At 40.9% G+C, this 21,213-nt stretch overlaps 1 protein-coding gene across 5 annotated transcripts in view; it reads right to left on the reverse strand.

Annotated features, from left to right (window-relative positions):
* Positions 1-21,213, reverse strand: part of LOC123870360 (proto-oncogene tyrosine-protein kinase ROS) — a 44,240-nt gene that overhangs the window by 5,950 nt on the left and 17,077 nt on the right. For 3 of the 5 annotated variants that reach the window (XM_045913626.1, XM_045913624.1, XM_045913628.1), the window contains exons 3-30: positions 18,701-18,760; positions 18,509-18,599; positions 17,743-17,963; positions 16,986-17,234; positions 16,374-16,521; positions 15,960-16,079; positions 15,542-15,878; positions 15,222-15,431; positions 14,733-15,134; positions 14,411-14,644; positions 14,116-14,317; positions 13,854-14,043; positions 13,655-13,773; positions 13,381-13,576; positions 12,862-13,028; positions 12,213-12,400; positions 8,361-8,565; positions 7,654-7,923; positions 7,366-7,571; positions 6,452-7,290; positions 4,093-4,233; positions 3,107-3,341; positions 2,721-2,917; positions 2,053-2,188; positions 1,670-1,803; positions 1,199-1,408; positions 637-782; positions 30-194 (exon numbers count right to left, since the gene is read on the reverse strand). In XM_045913626.1, coding sequence (XP_045769582.1) covers positions 30-194; positions 637-782; positions 1,199-1,408; positions 1,670-1,803; positions 2,053-2,188; positions 2,721-2,917; positions 3,107-3,341; positions 4,093-4,233; positions 6,452-7,290; positions 7,366-7,571; positions 7,654-7,923; positions 8,361-8,565; positions 12,213-12,400; positions 12,862-13,028; positions 13,381-13,576; positions 13,655-13,773; positions 13,854-14,043; positions 14,116-14,317; positions 14,411-14,644; positions 14,733-15,134; positions 15,222-15,431; positions 15,542-15,878; positions 15,960-16,079; positions 16,374-16,521; positions 16,986-17,234; positions 17,743-17,963; positions 18,509-18,599; positions 18,701-18,760 — 6,018 coding nt within the window. The remainder of the gene's footprint in view (positions 1-29; positions 195-636; positions 783-1,198; positions 1,409-1,669; positions 1,804-2,052; positions 2,189-2,720; positions 2,918-3,106; positions 3,342-4,092; positions 4,234-6,451; positions 7,291-7,365; positions 7,572-7,653; positions 7,924-8,360; positions 8,566-12,212; positions 12,401-12,861; positions 13,029-13,380; positions 13,577-13,654; positions 13,774-13,853; positions 14,044-14,115; positions 14,318-14,410; positions 14,645-14,732; positions 15,135-15,221; positions 15,432-15,541; positions 15,879-15,959; positions 16,080-16,373; positions 16,522-16,985; positions 17,235-17,742; positions 17,964-18,508; positions 18,600-18,700; positions 18,761-21,213) is intronic. The other 2 variants (XM_045913625.1, XM_045913627.1) reach the window with 2 other exon arrangements.

The raw sequence follows: 21,213 nt of genomic DNA on the forward strand, positions 1-21,213 counted from the left end.
GATAAAATAATAGCTGTTGATGATGTTACCTTAACTGCAACTTTAGTGTCGGCGTTGGCGCCGCCGAGCTGGCGCGCGACGCCCTCGAACACCTCGCCGAAGGCGCCGGAGCCCAGGAACTTGGTGAGCGTGATCTGCTCGCGCCGGATGTGCGGCAAGCTGGCCAGCTCCGCGTCCGACGGACAGTGCACTCCCTGCAACAGAGCGTCATATCAATAGCTCGCTGACCCGCCCCGACTTCGTTCGGAGATTTTTTTCTACTTTAAGGCATTCACTGACAGCGTCCAATCCGCCCCACCGATATGATCCTAGAGTGCAACGAATCGTCACCTCGGATCGCTGTATAATCAATGTACTCTGTGGGATCGCTAGTCTTCGAACCGGCTGCGATCCCGGTATGCGATATATTTAACCATTCATTCTACTTCAAGATTGCGATGAGTGTGTATTATTTACGAAAAGGAAGCAACATGAGTAGGTACCGATGAGCAAAGACGTGAAACTGTATTTCAGGTGAAGAGCGAAGGAAGAAGAATAATCCTGACATATTAGATTCCTTTGCCCTTTAAAACGATACCGCAACACCCCTATGGCTGATTTTCTTTTTGGGAATGAGGAGGGAATAGGTGTGATTACCTGATTGTATAAAATATTAGTGGAATGTCTAATCGGCAGTTGTCGCAGGGTGGCTAGCTCTACATCGGGTCCGCGGCGCACAATGTTGGCGGTTAGTTGATTTTCAATGGCTGCTTTTTTTTTACTCCGATTGTTATATGCTGGAACAGTAAAATTAAAATAATTATAAGTAGATACACCACTACATATATAGAGTAAATATATATTATGACAGCCTTTCTAATAACTTGCATATTGGATAGGTATCCAGTCAATTGTCGGTTCAATGTGCCAAAAAATTATAGCTTCGGAATCTAGTCTAGTCGATTAGTACGGACGTAGTAAGATCTGAGTCACTCAGCTCTGAATAGAAATATTTGGAAATCAAATGGTACAGGAATGCTAAATCACTTGGCGACTCGGCTTTGCTGGTAGGGTGGTAACTAGTTAAGTCGAAGCCTCCAACCAGACCTGGCCAGAGATTTAGAAATTATAAAATTTCAAACGCCTGCCTGCTGGGACCTTCTACTAATAAGACCACAGCACTGAGCACTGCGCCAGGAGGGAGGAGGAGGGAGCTTACTGTAGAACACGGCGGCGGCCACGCCTAGCACGAGCATCGCCAGCGCAGCCACGGCCACGGCCAGCGCGGCGGGGTGCGGCTTGGCGGCGTGCGCGGGCGCGTGCAGCACGCCGGCGGCGGACAGTGGGCCCCACCCGTAGCTGTTGCGCGCCTGCACGCGCGCCACGTAGCCCTCCGACACCGCGCCTTCGCTGATCAGCCAGTACGTCTCTGCAACAACGCATACATCTTAGAAGAGATGTTTTGCGGCAACAGTAGGAGTTTACACATTCATAATCTCAATAGTAGTTGGTACCTAAGCAGATTACCTCTGGGACCTCCAGAGTCCAGCTCTCTACACCGATGATATTAAAACGATGGACTAGGAGGATTGAATGACGTGCTATCGGAAAGGCTTATTCCAGCAGTGGACGCAATCAGACTGATGTTGAGGTAGTACCTAGTAATAAATACCACGGGATGCAAACTCACCATTTCCACTATAAAGTAGCTCGAGTCCTTCGCGAACAATGCGTAATTTCATTTCGTCATCGATGTCACTGGGCAGGTTAGCTGGCAGCATCTCACTTATATTCTTGGTCATATTTTCGTCCACATAATTAATTCTGCAAAAAAGTATATACTTATCGAAAATGAAGCTATGTGTACCTAAGCATTACCTAATGTTTAAATCCTATGTCATCCAGTGGCGTGAACGACGTTTTCAGTATTCGCGTTAGCGAATCCCCTATAGCTGAACAGCGCGAAAAGAAGAAAGAAGATAAAGAAGAATGGCAATACAACCTCATTTATGACGATGTTTTTATCTGCTTGTACGATTGTGGCTTTCTACGATAGTTTCAATTGTGACATACCTGTGATGCGGTCGGCCCCAGACCCGATAGGCCTCGATGGGCGCGCCGCGGGCCTCAGGCTCGCTCCAGCGCGCGCGCATCATGCGCTCGCCCACCGCCTCCACGTGCAGCGCGCCCGGCGGGCCCGGCACGTCACCTGCGCACACAACCATCATCATCAACAACCCATAGAAGTCCGCTGCTGGACAAAGATCTCTTGTAGATCGTTTGATGTAGTCTGCCCACCCAATAATGTGTTCGTACTAAGAAGATTTTAAACTTAATGAAGATGAGATTGGATGTAGAATTGCTGCATTATAAATATAATAAAGCATCCATAGTTAAATTTTTATCAACAAACATTGGTATAAAATGATCTTTATCGTGCTTTTATGGTCCACTTCTTTATATCATTCATCCACATTCTTCACAGATCTTCCAGATGCTCTTTTTTCGAGAATCCTTAGGTAATTATTCTCGTACCTCTTTCTCTGTGTGACAGTCGTCATTAGCTTTCCGTTACTCTAGCTCTTTTCAGAACTTTATCGTTCACTCTGACTTTAGCATTTGAGACGAAGTGATTCTAGAGATTGTAAACATCAGTACTGGCCACATTTTTAAAAGCTTATAATCGTCGACAGCTTTTGTGGATGAGATACTTACAATAATTGCAATAAACAAAAACGTACCTAAGGTTTCATAGGTAAATCGGTCGTCATGGGGCCAGTAGTAGGGCGGCGCGTGCTCGACGTACTGCAGATGCACGCGGAAGCGGTACCGCGTGCGCGGACGCAGCCCGCTCGCTAGCCACTCTGCACTGTCGCTTTGCTCGCACGCCGTCCACTCGTCAGCTGCACTTGACAACTCTGTGTATTCCACTGCGTACCTGCAAACATCACGACCAAAATAAATAGGTAGGTACATGGCTTTTTATAAATATGATAAACCGACCGCCTCTGTATTGTATGAAATATGCTTGCGCAGCTTGATGAGTAGCACGGGCGGTGCAACGTGTGCAGTCTTTGCCAGTGGTAAAAAAAAACTTTTTTACAGGTGCCAAGAGCGCTAAACTCACTTATGAAGCTTGTAAGAAGTAGGCGGCGGCCAGATGACGGAGAGCGTGTAGGCGGTGGCGTCACGCAGCGCGAGCGGCGCGGGCGGCGGGAACGTGCGCAGGCGCTGCGGCGCCGAGTCCGCGCCCACCGCGCTGTGCCGCGAGCGCGCACGCACCCACACCGTGTACGCCGTGGCTGGCGACAAGCGCGTCATGTTCGCCCGCCGCCCTCCGGGCACCAACACTGTGTTGTGTTCTAGCAAATAAACAAAAATGATAAAACACGTTCCTCTCTCTTTTGTAATCCTCATTACTGAGGTTTATGATCCAATAATCACATAGTGGTAGGAGTGTGCTTGCGATAATAATGTGGTCGGTTCTCAGATCCTTCCACATACAACTCGATAAGGAGAACGAGATTTCGACTTAGATTTTTGAGTTATTATCAGATGTTAGCGATAATAACTGGCATCAACAGGTTAACAGCCTTTCCGGGGCACGGAGGAAATGAAAATACCAAATTTGGACGCCCAAAGTTGTTCACCCATTCAGTTACCGACTTGCTCGACAATCGCAATCGATGATAATATTAATTGTTACAACTTAAGTCGCATGCCCTAATATACCACTACCACTGAATACTACAACTTAATTGAATAATAATAAGCAGCAGACGGAGACGGGTTAATGTGAAGAGCGGCACCTAGAGGAAGTACCAGATACCAGAGCGTTGCCCACTTTAGAAGAATATGTCTATCTGACGTTTGCATAAACCAAAAATATCCCCGCAGTTTACAAAATATGAAGACTAAACAATAATAGTTCACCGTAAATTAGTCAAACCACAACAAGTTTATAGAAACTAGAACCTTCCCAACCAACTGATCAATGAAATATTCGTGTGCAGTAGGTATAGAAAATTAAGTAGGTATAGGTAAGTACCTCTTCCATTTGGGAAGCCGACTAAAAACTGGTTGAGTGTAAGTAAAATAGGTAAAGGCATTTACCTTTTATTTTCTGTGCAACTGACAATGAATTATCTGTACTCCAATGCAGTTCGTAATAAAGACCAGGATCTGGAGTCCACTCAACTTGTGCTAGCACTGGGCTTAAAACGATAACAGTTACATCCTTTGGGGCTGTAGGAGCTAAAAGGCAGAAAATAATATAAGAAGTGATATACAGTGGTGGTCATATAATTAAGAACGATTTGTAGTTCCAGTCTTTCTTTATCAATATCCATGTTTTATGTAGCTTTGTGTTCCTTCTTAGAAGTAGTTAATTATGTTTTGACTTGGCCATATAAATCGGCAAACTGGATCAGGAATAGGAGATATGAAATCACCAAATATTTTTTAATAAATTTCATTTACTTCCAATAGTAACGAATTCAAACACGAATGTAGCTGGACAAATAATTAAGAACGAATATTAAACTGGTTTGAGAATTATTAAAGATGAAACTTAGATTAAATAAATGACATAAATATGAAAAAATAATCCTTTTAAACTAAAATTGATAGTTAGTGGCATGTCCAAAGTTTTAAATTACTACTTTTCAGCGGCGAGGCATTAACTCTATCAATTTTTGTCATTTTTCAAGAGAAATAGAGCTCCATTATTCTAACAATACGTCGTAATGCTCTTCAAATTGCCACACTGTCGTTTGATTACACTTTTCTTGGCTTTACACTAAAGATTTTCAATTGGATTTAGATCTGGACTTTAGCTGGCTAGTCTAACACAGAAACAGACTGTGTTATGCAGAATTTCTAAACGGTGTATGCTTCGAAGTTCGGATCATTGTCGTTCTGGAATATCCAAATAACTGAAAGGACTTCATCAGCTTACCGTAACATTGTTTCTTCCAGTATGATTTTGTATTCGAATTGATCCATGCTTAGACATCAGTCTAACAAGTCCAACTCTATGCCCAGAAAAGCACCCCCAAATTTTCGTGTTTCCTTTCCTTCGTCATGCTTTAATGTCAGTTTTGTATACTTGGAGTCGAATGCTTTATTCGGAGGTCATCGTACGTATCGTTTTCCATACGAACACACTCTGTTTATTTTTGTTTCATCAGAAAAAATAACATTTTTCCACTGTCTGACAGTCTAGGTTTTCATACGTCCTCGCAAATGTAAGACTGGCTTACCTATGACAACGTTTCAACATGGGTACCTTCCTTGCTTTCCTTCCATACAACTTCTTTTCTACCAAACGCCTTTGAATAATGTGTGACGAGATCGCTGAAGGGTTGTTTTCACCAAAATATTCTTTTCTTAGCTCGCTAGATCCTTTGAAAAGATTTTGGAACGATATTCGTATCATCTCGGCGAAATTTCTTTCTCAATTTAGGTAAGCGCGGAATATTTGACGTCGTTTCATACGTGTTAAAATGCTTCATAGCATTGAAAACTATATATTGTTTTCGAGCATTGAAAATGATCAGCTATCTTTTTATGCGACTAATTCTTCTCAAAATGTTTTATTATGACTTCACTTGTAGATTTATCACAAGTTTTTATTTTATTTTATTTTTATTTTATTCCTTTATTTGTAAACAACAGCGGTACAATTATTATAATTTTACATTTTAAACTATATAAAAATAAGGCCAAATGGGTTTACAATATATGAGTATGATTACAGTTAACATAAAAGAGATTATAAATTATAACAGAACTAAGCGAGTGTTAGTGTGTATGTGTGTGTGTGTGTGTGTGTGTGTGTGTGTGTGTGTGTGAGTGTGTGTGCTTTTGAGTGTCTGTGTGCGCGAACGCATGTGTGTGTGTGTGTGTGTGATTATAGATATTAACATAAATATTATAATTCATAAATAGTAGTTTTATAATATCATAAATACATAGTTACATATTATTATTTTTCTGATGCAGTTTAATTATTTCTTTTTTTAATTGTATTTTGGATAGGATAGTTTTACTTGTACTCATTATTTTTATAAAATAATCAAGTTTTATGCTTTCACAGCATTAAATGGCGCCAAAAATCATACGAAAAGAGACCTAACCACTGAGGTTCTCTATTTAAACTTGAATTAAAAAATGAACAGTTCAGCGTTCTTAATTATGTGACCAGCCATTCAGTAGGAGCACAAGATTCAGATCTAATGTAATAAATGTTTCTGTTTATTTATTAAATAATAATGTACTTATATAAATGAATACACTAATAATATGGAAAAGTTTTGTGATACCAAGAGATATGAAAAATAATACATGCATTGAGTTATACTAGTTTATTGAAAAAATAATCATCTTTAAAAAATCGTTCTTAATTATATGACCACAAGTGTATTATGCACTTAGGTATACCCATAAAACATTCTAGCAAACGTTAGTCTACCTTCAGCTGCAGTTTGTATAATGAAAGGTTCTCCGAGAATCGGTTTTATCTCATGAAGTTTGGCATAGTAATTGGTGACTTCGAGCATCACAGTATAATTTGTAAAAGGCTTCAGTTCATTCAATGCTACGACGGTATTAGTAGTCGTAATGTAAGGACATGATTCCTTATCACAAACTGTTGAATCATTTTTCATATGTAAACGATAAAAAATGGTGTATTCAGCGGCGGCCATTTCATATTGCTGCTTCTCACATTCGAATGGTTTGCCTACTAAAGGCAATTTTAAAGTTACGCTGTTTGCTGAGTGAGACAATACATGAGGCACCAATCTTTGTGAACTAGGAAGTAAACAGCGTCTTGGAGGGTAAGGTTGATTTTCTGGATCAAGAGCCATAATCTTGTACCCAAAGGAAGACTTTACTTGTTCTATTTTGTCCTTTTTGACTTTGTTTGTATAAAATATTATTTTTTCTGTCGAGTTGTACCAGTAGATGTATTTGCTATCTACCGTTATTGACATCGGGGGAAACCCGTACTTCCTTTTTTCTGTGGCGTTAACTATGACTTTACAGACACATCCATTCATATCGGAGCCCACGATATGATTCGCCCATGGATCTACCCAATACAGATCGACGTTATTGTTCGTCATATCAAGCACGAAACTTTTGGTCACTTGTGGATTTTGAGGACAATTGCATTCATCTAAAAAATCCGACATGGAAATATCTTCCTCAGAATTGTTAAAAAATGGTCTGATATTGCTTCCGTCCACATATGCAGTCATTAATGTTCCTAGTCCTTTATGATTACTTTCTTCGTACCAATATAAAGACCTAAAATTTATCAAAAGTTAGTAAGTAATAGAAGTTTCTATTTTTTGTATCATTTATTTAAGTTAGTTTTCTCACCGCAGCATTGGAGCAATTTGCAAACTGTGAATTGGTTGTTTCCTTACTAAGACACGAGTGATATGTGGTCTAGTGTTGGGAATGCCTAAGTCAGCTCGATACATCACATAAAACTCCGTTGATGTTATTTCTATTTGTGCCCAATATACCGATCGACTAACCCAATCCACGCAAATGCTAGTTGCAGTTCCATTGATTGATGTCAGCTAAAACAATGAAAACTTTAAATAAAGTGTGCAAGGACATGTAACTTACTGTAACTACTTTATTGGCAAAACCGTGTCTCACCTTAAAGTTCCCACTGCCATTGATTCGGGACGAGAATATTTCTTCCAAATTATTAGCCCAGTAAGCAATATTTTCTTCGATGCTAACAACGAAATCGATAGGTATTCCATTACTCTTCGGTATAAGTTCACTTTCTCCGGAGTCTAAATCGACGATTTTAATTGATTCTTGTGATGATATTATTACTTTGGGTATGGGATTAATTTCATCTGATAACGCAGAAACGAGTTTGGAATATTGTCCATATCCAGCATCCGTAAATGCTCGAACCTGTAGGTACAAAAGGTTTTATGAGATTTTATTAAAAGGCAGTCATAGCAGAATATTACAATCAATAAAATTATTTTAGTAAAGTTATGTAGGTAATTCTGTCCAGCTGACTATACAGACACATCCTGAACTTACCTATAGTGATAACCTGCATATTACCTAAGTCGAATTTGTTTCATACCGGGTTAATTTTTGGATATAGCCTCATATAATTAAATTCATACAAATTTTATGTGTTTGGGACCGGAGACTAAAAAACAATTGCAATTTTGCTGTCTTTATTTAAATCGAGAGTTGCGCTGCGCTCAAAGAAAAGACGAGATGACGATTGACGATTTAAAAACTCATGTGTCTTAAGATAAGTACTGTTAGGTAACTACTAGCTTTTGCGTTTCTTAATAAGTGTCGACTTAAATGAATTGTTTCCAGGATGTTACCTGAAAGAAGTATGTGGAAGCGGGTGCAAGATCCCTCAGCATGAGCTGTGTGTGCAGTGGTGACAGACGCGCCTCAGCGCAGGCTGACGGCTTGACTGGCGCAGACCGCACGCCCACCGCCCAGCACTGCGCCTCGTATCCACGCACTACTCCATTACTTCTACTGGGCGCTTCCCACCTGAACGTGGCAGTTAGTGGGCCGCCGCTATTGAAAAAAAAATTCTAAATGAGACTACTGCTGCGCGAAGTAGTCAGGCAAAAACGTAGGTAGATTGCTGAATATAGATGAAATAGAAAATGGATTTCCGTTCTTTATTGCTAGCGTACCTAATCAAGAAAAAAATGATAATTTTAAGCGTGAAAGATTTGCTTCGCCTTATTTTGCAACGCCCCTGTAGGTTACACACATTCTTATTTAAAAATAAAAGTTTAAAAAAAAGAAAAAAAACCTTCACTCAGATTATACGTCAGGACTGTTTTTGTTATCATTGATTATTTTATGTTGATGTGAGAAAAATTAAAACTAAAATTTTACGAAGGAACTCGTGACGTTTAATTACTTTATCACCAACGCACCGAGGATTCCTTTACTGGTGACCTCTATATACGAACATGAGTAAGGTCGTACGAGGCACGTCGGCATCATCGCCGCCCGGCGATAGTAAGGGGAACGAGTCGACAAATCACAACGATGTTTTTAAAGTTGGAGTACGAGTCCCTAGCTCACTCATCAGCGACCTCACTGAGGGAATAGCTGAGCTACGGAAGCAGGTTCCAACCGGCGGCAACAGCAGATATCACAACATTTTATCTGAATTCCCGGATATCACTCGCCCCGCCGGTACACCAGGTATAGTGAAACACACCACACAACACCATATCCGCACCACACCAGGACCCCCAGTATCGTGTTCACCCCGAAGGCTGGCTCCAGATAAACTGAAAATCGCCAGGCAGGAGTTTGACGCGATGCTGGCTAATGGCACCGCTCGTCCTTCTGACAGTCCGTGGTCATCACCTCTCCACCTTGCGACCAAAAAAGATAATGGCTGGCGTCCTTGTGGTGATTACAGGTTACTCAACGCAAGGACGATACCAGACAAATACCCAATACGTCACATACATGACTTTTCCCACAGCTTAACTGGTTGTAAGTACTTTTCAGTTATAGATTTGGTCAAGGCTTACAACCAAATCCCTGTTGCTGAGGAAGACATTCCGAAGACTGCCATTACAACTCCCTTCGGATTATACGAATTTCCTTTTATGACGTTCGGATTGCGGAACGCAGGGCAGACTTTTCAGAGATTCGTGGATGAGCTGACACGTGGATTTGACTTTTGCTACACATACCTCGATGACTTTTTGGTATTTTCCAGGACTCAGGAACAGCACGAAGAACATTTGCGCCAACTCTTCACACGTATGCAAGAATACGGCGTACTCGTGAACACGGCCAAATGCGTCTTTGGTGCACCTGAAGTAACATTCCTGGGTTACCAAATTTCTGAACAAGGTACGAAACCCTTAGATAGCAAAGTCAAGGCTATCGCGGATATCCCTGCTCCCAAAACCGTCAGAGAGCTGAGGCGATTCTTGGGCATGATAAATTTTTACAGACGATTTTTGCCCAACGCTGCCCAAATCCAGGCCCCTCTGAACGCTCTGCTAACCGGATCTGTAAAAGCTTCCCATCCGGTCGTTATAGAAGGAAGATCACTGCAAGCTTTCGAGAACTGCAAGGAAAGTCTGTGCAATGCAGCCCTACTGGCGCATCCTCATCCCGATGGTAAACTAGGTCTCGTCACGGACGCTTCAGACAAAGCCATCGCAGCAGCTCTACAACAATACGTGGATGGAGCTTGGCAGCCCCTAGCATTCTTCTCGCGTAAGTTGAGCCCATCGCAGGTTAAATACTCGCCGTACGATCGTGAGCTCCTTGCAATATACGAAGGAATTAAATACTTTCGCCACATGCTAGAGGCCAACCACTTCACTGTCTATACTGACCACAAACCGCTATGTTACGCTTTCCATGAGCGGAAAAGTAACTGTTCGCCACGGCAGTATAGACACTTGGACTTCATCTCACAGTTTACGACAGACATCCAACATATCGCGGGCAAAGACAATGTCGTGGCCGACACTCTTTCCCGCATATATGAACTACAGATGCCAGTCGATCTAGAAGTCCTTGCCAAGTCACAAACCACAGACTCCGAGCTTGCAAACTACCTTAAAGGTGAAACATCTCTTCGTCTCACCAAAATGATAATCCCTGGCAGTCGTAGCGAATTGTACTGCGACGTCAGTACCCCGACTCCCAGACCTTTCGTCCCTGAGAGCTGTCGTAGGCAAATCTTCAACTGCCTCCACTCTCTTAGCCATCCTGGTCCTAACGCTACAGCTAAGCTCGTTGCACAACGTTTTGTTTGGCCTCTCATGCGCAAAAACTGCCGTGAATGGGCTAAGGCATGTTTGGACTGTCAGCGCACTAAGGTAAGCCGACACGTGTCGTCACCTTTGGGTACGCTTCCTTTACCTTCAGCGCGTTTCAAACATGTCCACATAGACCTGGTCGGCCCACTACCATATTCAAACGGTTTTCGGTATTGCTTGACAGCCGTCGATCGCTTCACGCGATGGCCGGAAGCTGTCCCAATCACCGACATAACCGCCGAGACGGTTGCCAAAGCCTTTGTTTCCTGTTGGGTGTCGCGCTACGGAAGTCCAGTGGATGTCATAACGGATCGTGGAATGCAGTTTCAATCGGCACTTTTCCAGCAGTTGGCCAAATCCATTGGATTTCAGCACCGCAGCACAACCGCTTACCACCCACAGTGCAACGGTTTAGTCGAGCGCTTTCATCGACAGCTGAAAGCAGCTATAACTTGTCACGCCGACGAGAATTGGACCGAGTCACTACCACTTGTACTTCTTGGCATAAGAAGCGCAATCAAAGAGGACCTTAATGCCTCATCAGCCGAGCTGGTGTACGGTGAGCCACTGCGCTTACCTGGCGAATTTTTTGGCCAAAATATCGCAAGCTACACCACCGACATCACTGACTTCTCAGCTCGCTTGAGATCCTTTGCCGAGAAGCTACAACCAGTACCAACTCGGCACCACTCTAAACCTAAAACCTTCGTATTTAAAGAGCTGAGCACCTGCAGCCACGTATTCCTTAGGGAAGACACGCTACATGGTGCCTTGCAGCCAGCTTATACAGGGCCATACGAAGTTTTAAAGAGAGGCGCTAAAACCTTTAGATTAAAAGTTAAGGGCCGAGACGTGACTGTATCAATTGACCGACTAAAGCCAGCCTACATATTATCTGACGATACTACCTTACCCAAACCACCTAATCCTCCCCAACCTAAACCTCCAGATGTTCCCCAGCAACAAGCCGGATTGCGAACCACGCGTACCGGTAGACGAGTACGGTTTCCGGATTATTATCGTCCGTAGACACGGCCTCTGGAGGGGAGTGATGTAGGTTACACACATTCTTATTTAAAAATAAAAGTTTGAAAAAAAGAAAAAAAACCTTCACTCAGATTATACGTCAGGACTGTTTTTGTTATCATTGATTATTTTATGTTGATGTGAGAAAAATTAAAACTAAAATTTTACGAAGGAACTCGTGACGTTTAATTACTTTATCACCAACGCACCGAGGATTCCTTTACCCCGTTTTGCAGTTTTATCTTTTTCAGATCCCGGGGAGGCCTTCGTCGTTTCTGTAGGTGGGACGAGTAAAGGTTCTGTTTTCTGCGGAACCTGAGCTTCTTCCAAGTTTTGCCTCAATACCAACAAAGATAGGTATTTCAGATTGCTATATTTGTTTGTCACCTGTGCGCAGGTTGTACGTAGACACGAGGCGCTCGCGGTGCTGCGGGCGCGTCTTGTGGGGTTCTGAGCGAAGCGCGTGCGATGGCGCCTCCGCCCCACTGCGTGTGCGCGCGCACCGTCACTTCCATACTGCTGTACGGTGCCACCGAGCGCGATGACACTTCCACCCACGCTACGTCGACCGTTCTCTGAATAAAGAAAACCAAATGAGAACCTCCTCAAATCAAGTTCTGAGGCGTGAATCGCACTCTTATATGACTAAATCCCGCTTTGCAGTGTTTCTACAAAATGGTATCATGTTACTTAGTACCTAGTCAAGACTCGCGTGTGGATAAACTTTCTTACTAGCCGGTAACGTTTTAGCGATTCCTCTGGTGTGGAAGATTAACATCTTCCCTTGAAATGGGCCCATGTATTTGCCCGCTTTTTCAAGATATTGTTTATAATTCGATGGTCACAAATAACAATTAATAATTGTGTGCCAGATGTACTGAGCCTATATCTACGAACTAGGAAGAAAGACACAACTCCATTGCCTAAGATACGAGTAGATAATAAGGGCAGACTTTCGAATGCTTTTTACGAATACTTTCGAGTCGTCAGAATGATCATGGAGTTTTAGTAATTTTAAAATTATATTTTTAACTACCTCAATTTTGTGCTGTCCTTCAAATTGCAAGCTGACGTCATAGTATACTCTGCTGGTGTTCAGGTTGACCCGGGCAGCTGGCGCCCAGGTCACATTAAACTTGTCCCATTCTCCTTCCACCGAAATTGTCGATGCGTTTATTGTTTCCGGTATAGCAATGATAGATTCTGAAAAATTTACATTCTATAGGCTATTTTACTTTTATAACTGCGCGGTGCGGGTGGGGTGGCAGTTCACGTTATTATGCCGTACTGAAAATGTATGCGATTTTTGGTAAGTAACACAACAGCATATACGAGTAAGTTAAAAATTATAAAGGTAACGACTTTTAATTTAAATGTATTCATTTTGTGTCATTAATAATCTAAATTTGTTGATAGATAGAAACATAATATCATACAAAATTTTTCAATAAGACGAATTCTATTGTCCATGGGAGGTAACTGTAACGCTTGGTAAATTGCGTTGTAAATTAATAGGTATCTTCATACGTATAAAATAGAATAAGAATAAAGTTACCACTATCTTTGTGCAGTGTAGGATCCCTCACAGCAATAACATGAACGCGCGGTAAAAGTTCTGCAGTATATTTTCCAGCCAAGTCTGACACTACTGCTCTTGAAGAATCTTGAACCCAGACGAGCCTTCCACTAAAGTAGCACAGTGGTCCAAGAGTGGCCGTTCCTGATAAACGTGTCACCAAAGATCCAGATACCTGAAATCATTAAATTCTGCTTTTATAACCATAAAATGACCGAAGACAGCATTCATGAACTCAGATTAAAAAACAAACCTCATTAACACCAGCTGATATTTGGTCCGCTGTTGGTGCTCGATGTAATTCAGATCCATCATAGCTCCTAACTAACCAATATAACCATTTATTTTCCAAGTCTGCTGTAAGGCCCATCACTAGAATTGATAAATAACAAGAACCGAATAAAATTCTGTTTTATCAGCTTTTATAAGAGAAGTAATTAGTGTATTCATACCTTGTTTTCCACTAAATAACTGGGCGGGATAGTAAATAATTTTATTCTCTCCATTAAGTCTAGAAGCTTCCACTGCATGACCTGTGTTCCAGTATATGTATGCTCCTAATGAATCTATAGTAAGTTCTTTTGCAACTGTTACTATTGGAACTGGCTCGCGATTACCGCCATCAAAATTTCCTCTGGTTATCTGAAATAGAGTTTCAATTATACTGCAAGGCCTTCTTTTCTTTGTTTTATGCACTGGATACATCATACGTACCAATTGTTGTTTAGGATTTGACCAATAAATCTTTTTGCCAACCCAGTCTACGGCTAAACTCCCAACATTGTCCATATTGGGCATCACACCCGTTTCATGGCTAGTAGTATTGTACCACATTACAGTCGATGCGTTAGTGACCAGATACAGTTTATCTCGATACCAAGAAATGTCCGTAATATACACATTTTTAAGAAAGGTTCTGCGGAGAAACATATTTATAATTTTTTTTATGGCTTGAGGGCCAGAGGGTTAACCTTAAATAGTTAAGCTTGTAATACTTTCTGAATTTTACCTGTGGATCAGAGTCTGCAAGTTATCTCCCGTCAAATCAGTTTGTAAAAGACCATCAGGACCTGACCACAATAAAGTACTCTGTAAAGTAGTAGGAGAAGACGTTAACGTTTTCCCAATAAATTCTGAAGACCACGGTCCTGATCCAGATTCGGTAACCGCTGCTACTCGGAAAATATATTCGGTGTCTGATAAAATATTTTCGACGACGTACATCGATTCTTCGATGTTTTCTCTAAAAAATTAATTAAATAATTATTAAATCTTTCAATAATCTACTTATATATCAGTCTATTGACTTGTGAAACCAGGTAGGTACTAACATTTTAAAATTAGCCCCAGTTATCGCTTCTGTTACTTGTAATTGAAATGTCCATTGCTGCCAAGCGCCTGTTCCCTGATGCCCAAGCAAATGTGGGCGGGACCACGAGACTTTTGCTCGGTCAATTCCCATAATACTTTGAACGCCCAAAGGAGGATTAACAGGGACTGGTATGGGTTGACAACTTCTCAACGCTACCAATACTTGTCTGGTTGCAAGCGTCTTTGTATTGTAAGCTAGCGGATATTCATTATGATAGTAACTGTCGCTTTGCTTGTGGTATTCTTCTGTCAACATTTCACGGCCATTCGTCCAATAAAAAAGGCCATTAGCGTAAGCTATAGACCGTGCCGAAAAAAACATTGGCTTCTGCGTGTTACTTCGAAAGTCTGATACTTCTCGTCTGGAATCAGAAATATTTGTGAATTATTTTGTATCGTAATATAATTGAAAACCACTTTTATAATGGTATGAGAAGTAAGCGATTTACCCATCAAGAGAAACTGCGAGTACTGTATTTTGCCTGAGATGTGCGACAAGAAGTCTGAAGTCAGCATGGTCTACTGTGAAGGCCCCCAGATGAGCATCTCTAACAATAAGTTCTGGTGGAGCATCATGTCTGACACCATTAGAAATGTTCGCTAGATCTAATCTGTACAGACCACCTCGTTCAACTCCTCGTAATGCCCAAAACAGGTACCTAGAATAATAAATATTGCCAAGTTTTAGGGATTTCTTATGTAAGTAGTTAGGTGATTAAGTAGGTAATTCATTTAATTAGAAGAAAAATGATTTAAAAAGTTATAGTACCCGTTGTAAGCATCCACTTCAAAATGAATGGGCCGCGAATTAAATCCTGATAAAGCAACAATTTTATTATTTCCATCGAAGTCGCAACGTAATATTTCCCAACTTGAATAGACACTAGTGTTTGACCAGTCAGAGCCTTCTTTAGTGTAATAAACTTCACCAAGTACGTAAAGATGCTTATTGAGCCAATCCACGGATAAATCTAACGGCTTGTACGATATATGTTCTGGTGTAAGAATAGGTTCAGAGGAACTCTTTTTAGCGAGGGAACTTCGATAAACGTATCCGTTTGAAACAGATACGAATAAAGAATCGCTGGAGAAGTCGAGGCCAACTCCTGAAAAATGAAAATTATTGTTTAACAGTTTAATACCTACATCCTTAAAGTGTTGATGACTATTTTTAAGAATCATCTTACCAGTAATATCATGTTCAGTGTTGTAAAGTTCTATAGGATCAGATAACATGTCATTCGCGGGCGCGGCAAGAATATTATGTTCACCTCCTAAAATTAATACAGGCTGCTGACTTGGAACAGCTGGAACAGTATTTGCATGTTAACTGTCTGTTAAACATTTACACCTATCTGATTAAATGAAATGAATTTGCTGATGATGGTTAATATAAGCCATTAGTAGCGATGTAAATAGATGCATGATGATTATTATTAATTCATAATGCAAAAATTACTGGCAATCAAAAAGCATCAATGATTTCATGCACACATTCAGGCATCTCAAAATAGATTAAGTATTATCATGTCATTATTTTAAGCTATTACATTTGCAATAATTAAGTATCATGCAGTTATTTCAAATTATTTATTGCTTACATGTAGGTAAGGGTGGAGTTTTTATTCTTACGATGGCTCTAGGGCCTTCCCCAACAGCATTTCGCATTGCAACTGACACTTCATATTCCCGCTCTGGTGCCAAATTTTGGAACATATAGAATAGCGTATTGTTTGATGCTGGCATATCCTGTAATAAAACATGCTAAGTAAGTAAAGCTATATACTAAGGTAACAAAGAAGGGATAAAACTATCCTTATTCACTACAAACTGCGATGAAAATGGAGATAAAATTTTAACCTATAGAATTTACGTATTTCACCTAAATAAAATAAGAAAAAATGTCAACTGTTTTCGGCCGTCAATTATCCACAAATAGTTCCTTGGTGCGAATAAAAGTAACGCATTGGTACACGCTGCGTACCCACGTTATACGCATTTTTCAGTACGATGATACGCAGTGCCTTTTGTGCGTATAAACACTCCAGCTTAGTTTTTCTTTAATAATAATGGATTTCTGCGTTTGTAAATTGCGTGTGGGTGTTGTTGCCCTAAACCTATGCGTTGCATTTTTATGCACCAAGAAACCTGTGACTATTTGGACAGACAGACCTGACCAAACCCAAAAGGAATTATGTGATCATACAGCTTACCTCCAAGGCATTATTAGTGTTAGGTTGTGTGTCAGCTAGCCTCAGCACATACGAAATGAGAGGTCCGTTCGGAAAGGGTCCGGGTTCCCACGAGATGGCGACACGGCTGGGGTCGGGCGCTGCGGCTCGCAGCGCGGTGGGCGCAGAGCTGGGCTCTCCACTTTCCAGTGTGGATATGACCACTGACGGTGTCGAGTACACCGGCTCACCGCCACCGCTATGCCCGGAGAGGAATATTGCCACTCGGAACTGAAAATTTCTAAGTCCTCTAAGCAGTTCTTCATAATTATAGGTTTAGTATCCGTACGCCATCGAGCTTCGCTCGGCGTCTCCCGATTTAATTGGTGATATCCCTGAATTGCCGCGGGAATTCGGGGAAACATCTAAGTAGATAAACTTGGAAAGTAAAACAATAAAGTACAAATTATTACCAGCCCGCAAAATTTTTTTGTTTGGATTTACAGGTCCGGAAATATTATACGAGTTTTTAAATTGCTCTGGGTTAGGCCTGCCGTAAAAAGACATTTCGATCCTGGATGTGCTAGTTGATGACGTCTTCAGCAATTTATTGGCAAATATTTTATCGTCCTTCCGACATCCCTGTTTCCCGCACTGTAGGTATAACCTAAATATCTTCAAGGCAAGCGCGCTCCAACCTAGACCTCATCATTGCTTTGACCTTATGATGGTCGTCAAAGAGCAAGCGTAAAATACGCTAAAAATACCTACATTTAAAAAAATGTTATTGGACACTTACTCTATATTTCGTATACGGTCTCAAGTTTTCTACGTGAATGATCGACTTGTCGGAGTGGCTGGAGTTGGAATAGTACTGCCAGCTGCCGGGCAGCTCTTCGTATCGCCATTGCACGAGGTAGCTGAGATTGCCGAGATTCGGCGCGTCCCACACAAGGGACAGAGACGTGGCTGTCAGGCTGTCTGCCACTAACGCTGGCGCGGGTGGCGTGCCCAGTAGATCTGAATAGAATAAAGAACAATATTTATAAACATTTTATGTAAACTTTTAGAACTGCTTTTGAATTCTCAGATACTTAATCGAAATAAGACTCGGATGAAGCGATTCACTTCCTTGTTTCTAATACGTAGGTAAGTACACACTGCTAAAAGATGGAAAACCCTTCCAGCTTCCGTTTTCCCCGTCAGTTACAATATTACTACCATCAAATAATATTATTTGGTGTGATTACAGTCAAGAGCAAGCCTATATACCTAGTTAAAAAAAATTGTTACAGTTCACTGATTCAAAATCTCCTATTTACTGAGCGAGAAGAACCAGCATGACACATCAGCAAGAAATTAACTAAGTAATTTTCAGCCCTACCTTAGGGACTGGAGGTAGGTTGCTACAGAACTACACAGCAGAACCTTATACCGAACGCAATGTATGTACCTACTTGCTATTATTGTTATAGAAGCAGGGTCACATGATTGACAGAGAGAGCACCGGCAGCAGCGTAGCTTTTACGCACGCTAAGTTAAAAAGCAAGGCTTTCAAAATTTACCTCGAACTTTTTGCAAATACATATTAAGCGCCTCATTACATCCCATGACACAGTACAATTCTCTTGAGATGACAGTTTCTGATGTTACATTCTGCAATGAAAAAAAAAAAACCATCACAGTAATCGGACTAGGTAGGTAACTACAGCTATGGAAAGTAAATAATTTAAGTACCTACTTAAATCAATACTTACGCAAACAGTTTGACAAGAATTTTCTAGTCCTTGTAACCAAAGATTACATCCAAGTCTGCACTGCAACAAACAAAAACAGATAAGAGAATGCATTTCACAAAAAAAATAGCACCTGCATCATAAAATTATCTATCATCTAAAAAGCGATGACAAGATGAGGCCCATATTATGTTCACATTTTTAAGTACATCATTACATGATCCGTTTTTATTAGCTTTTATTAGTGGGGGGTCTTTACACCTACCTACTTATAATTTAATTAACATAACATCAATTGAATAGTAACATAATACAGTTGTTTTAATAATGTTAAGCTCGAACCTTTGAACCAACCATATCGAAAGAGCTAACCACATTTTTTCAAAACATTTACACAAGTGTCAATTTGTTAAATTAGTGAAGACCTGTTACCTGCTAGGGGCTAATCTCAGATTTGTTCTATCATGCTTTAACAAATCTACGGTTTAAGGTATCAGTAGGATCAAAATGAGGGCAATGTGTGTTCTGCATGTTTACAGGCCCTCCTAAACGGTTTGCGAGAGTGTTTCGCGTATGTTTACATCTCGTGCACATGTTCATTTCGACTTCTTTTAGTTTAAACATTCTCAGACCAAAGACCACCTGCACTAAACTCAAGTGCCTGCTTGTGATTTAAATATTGTCAAACCTTTTTTTATTCAAACCTCGTGTTTTCCTAAACAGGCTACACATAAAAATAGATAAATAGGGCCATATTCTGAAATTGTTACCTATTTATTTAATGCAACTTTCATTACCCAGTATTGTATCCCTGCACCCAGTCAGTAATCTAAAATTATTGTGGTGTTCACACTCACTGATATTATAATGGTATAGTGGTGGAGTGGTGGTGGCTCCACTAATTCTAATAAACTTGATTACTGATTGAACTGACATTACTATCCTCTTCCCAAACACATGATGAACTTGAAATTAACGAATCTTTTAACGGAAATCTCCTAACCTGGACTAAATTGACACAGTGCTTGCTTTTGTAACGGATTTTCACGGTCGAGTTGCGACCTTTACGCATGGTGAGTTGTGAAGTTGTAAGACGCAGGTGCTTCTTCATTTCTTTTCCGCACCTTTATTATTTTTATTACTATTGAAGTGGGTAGGAACGTAGGTATTCTTAACTAAGTGTAACTTTTAAACTTTAAGGCAATCTTCATCATTACCGTCAACCGATAGACGTCCTCTAGACATAAATCTCTTGTAGAGACTTCCACACGGGTGATGGAGAGAGATATGCTTGGGGTTTCTCTACGTGACTAAATTAGAATTGAGGGGATCCGAAGGAGAACCAGAGTAACCGATTGCTCGACGGGTTGCGAAGCTGAAGTGGCGATGCGGGCATATCGGTATCACATCGTTCAAAAATCTTAGACGTTGCGGTACTAAAATGCCGACGTCGCACCGGAAAGCGCAGGTTTGGCAGATCGACACTAGGTGGACAGACTAATTGCAGAAAGCCACTGGATTCAGGCGGAGCAATACCATGGCATCTGTGAAAGTCCCTAAAAGAGACCTAGCAGGCAATAATACTTATAAGTTGTTAAAATTGAGTTTTCACACCTATGAACGTGCTTTAAATAATGCCGGCCCGTTATTAGGGTTGTATAGCGCTTACTCATACACTCTCGAATCTACTCAATATGATGTGCAACTCAAAGCCGGCACAATAGCCGGTACGCGGAACAATTAGCGCGAGGATGAGTTGCCTGGACGCGATCTGTGCACTTTGTTTCGGGTATGTAATTACGGGTCGTGGCCTCAACAAACGCACTCCCATTGCGAAGTGGGCCACTGGAATCAGCGCTGTTACGTATACGGAAAGATGATAAGTAGCTAAACAGTCCACCAATTTAACACGTCACATCAATGTTAGTAATCTTCATTAGTCATCTAAATACCTATAAGTATAAAAGGAAAAACTAACTGACTGACTGTCAACGCACAGCTCAAACTATTGGATGGATGGGTCTGGAATTTGGCATGCTGATAACTATTTTGACATAGACATCCGCTAAGGAAGGATTTTTGAAAATTCAACACATAAGGGAATTAAATAGGGGTTTGAAATTTGTGTAGGTAGTCCTCGCGGACGAAGTCATAAGCTAGTATTATTATAGTAATCTTCATTAGTCATATTATGGATATAACAACATATTATCGTTAAATTTTAGATGATTTTATAATGTCGAGAGGTTGACTCTATTTGAAAGCGACCAAAAAAGTGCTAACTTAGTGTATTCAAAGTGCTCTCCATGTACAAGCGAGGTTTAATAATATGAAACCCAGTGGTGGATTCGTTTCGGATTATATTCGTTGAATTTTTGCCGCCCTTACCTCAACATTGTCAGTTTCTAGCAATTTCTTCTTAAGTTTATTTCAGCAATTCAGCATTTTACCTACCGGAAATCGGATAAAATGTTTTCAGTTACAGCGCAAGGCTTGTTTTAGAAGGGGGTGAGATGAGAAATCTTATGGCGCTT

Source organism: Maniola jurtina, chromosome 12 (genome assembly GCF_905333055.1).
Source record: "Maniola jurtina chromosome 12, ilManJurt1.1, whole genome shotgun sequence".
NCBI lineage: Eukaryota > Metazoa > Arthropoda > Insecta > Lepidoptera > Nymphalidae > Maniola > Maniola jurtina.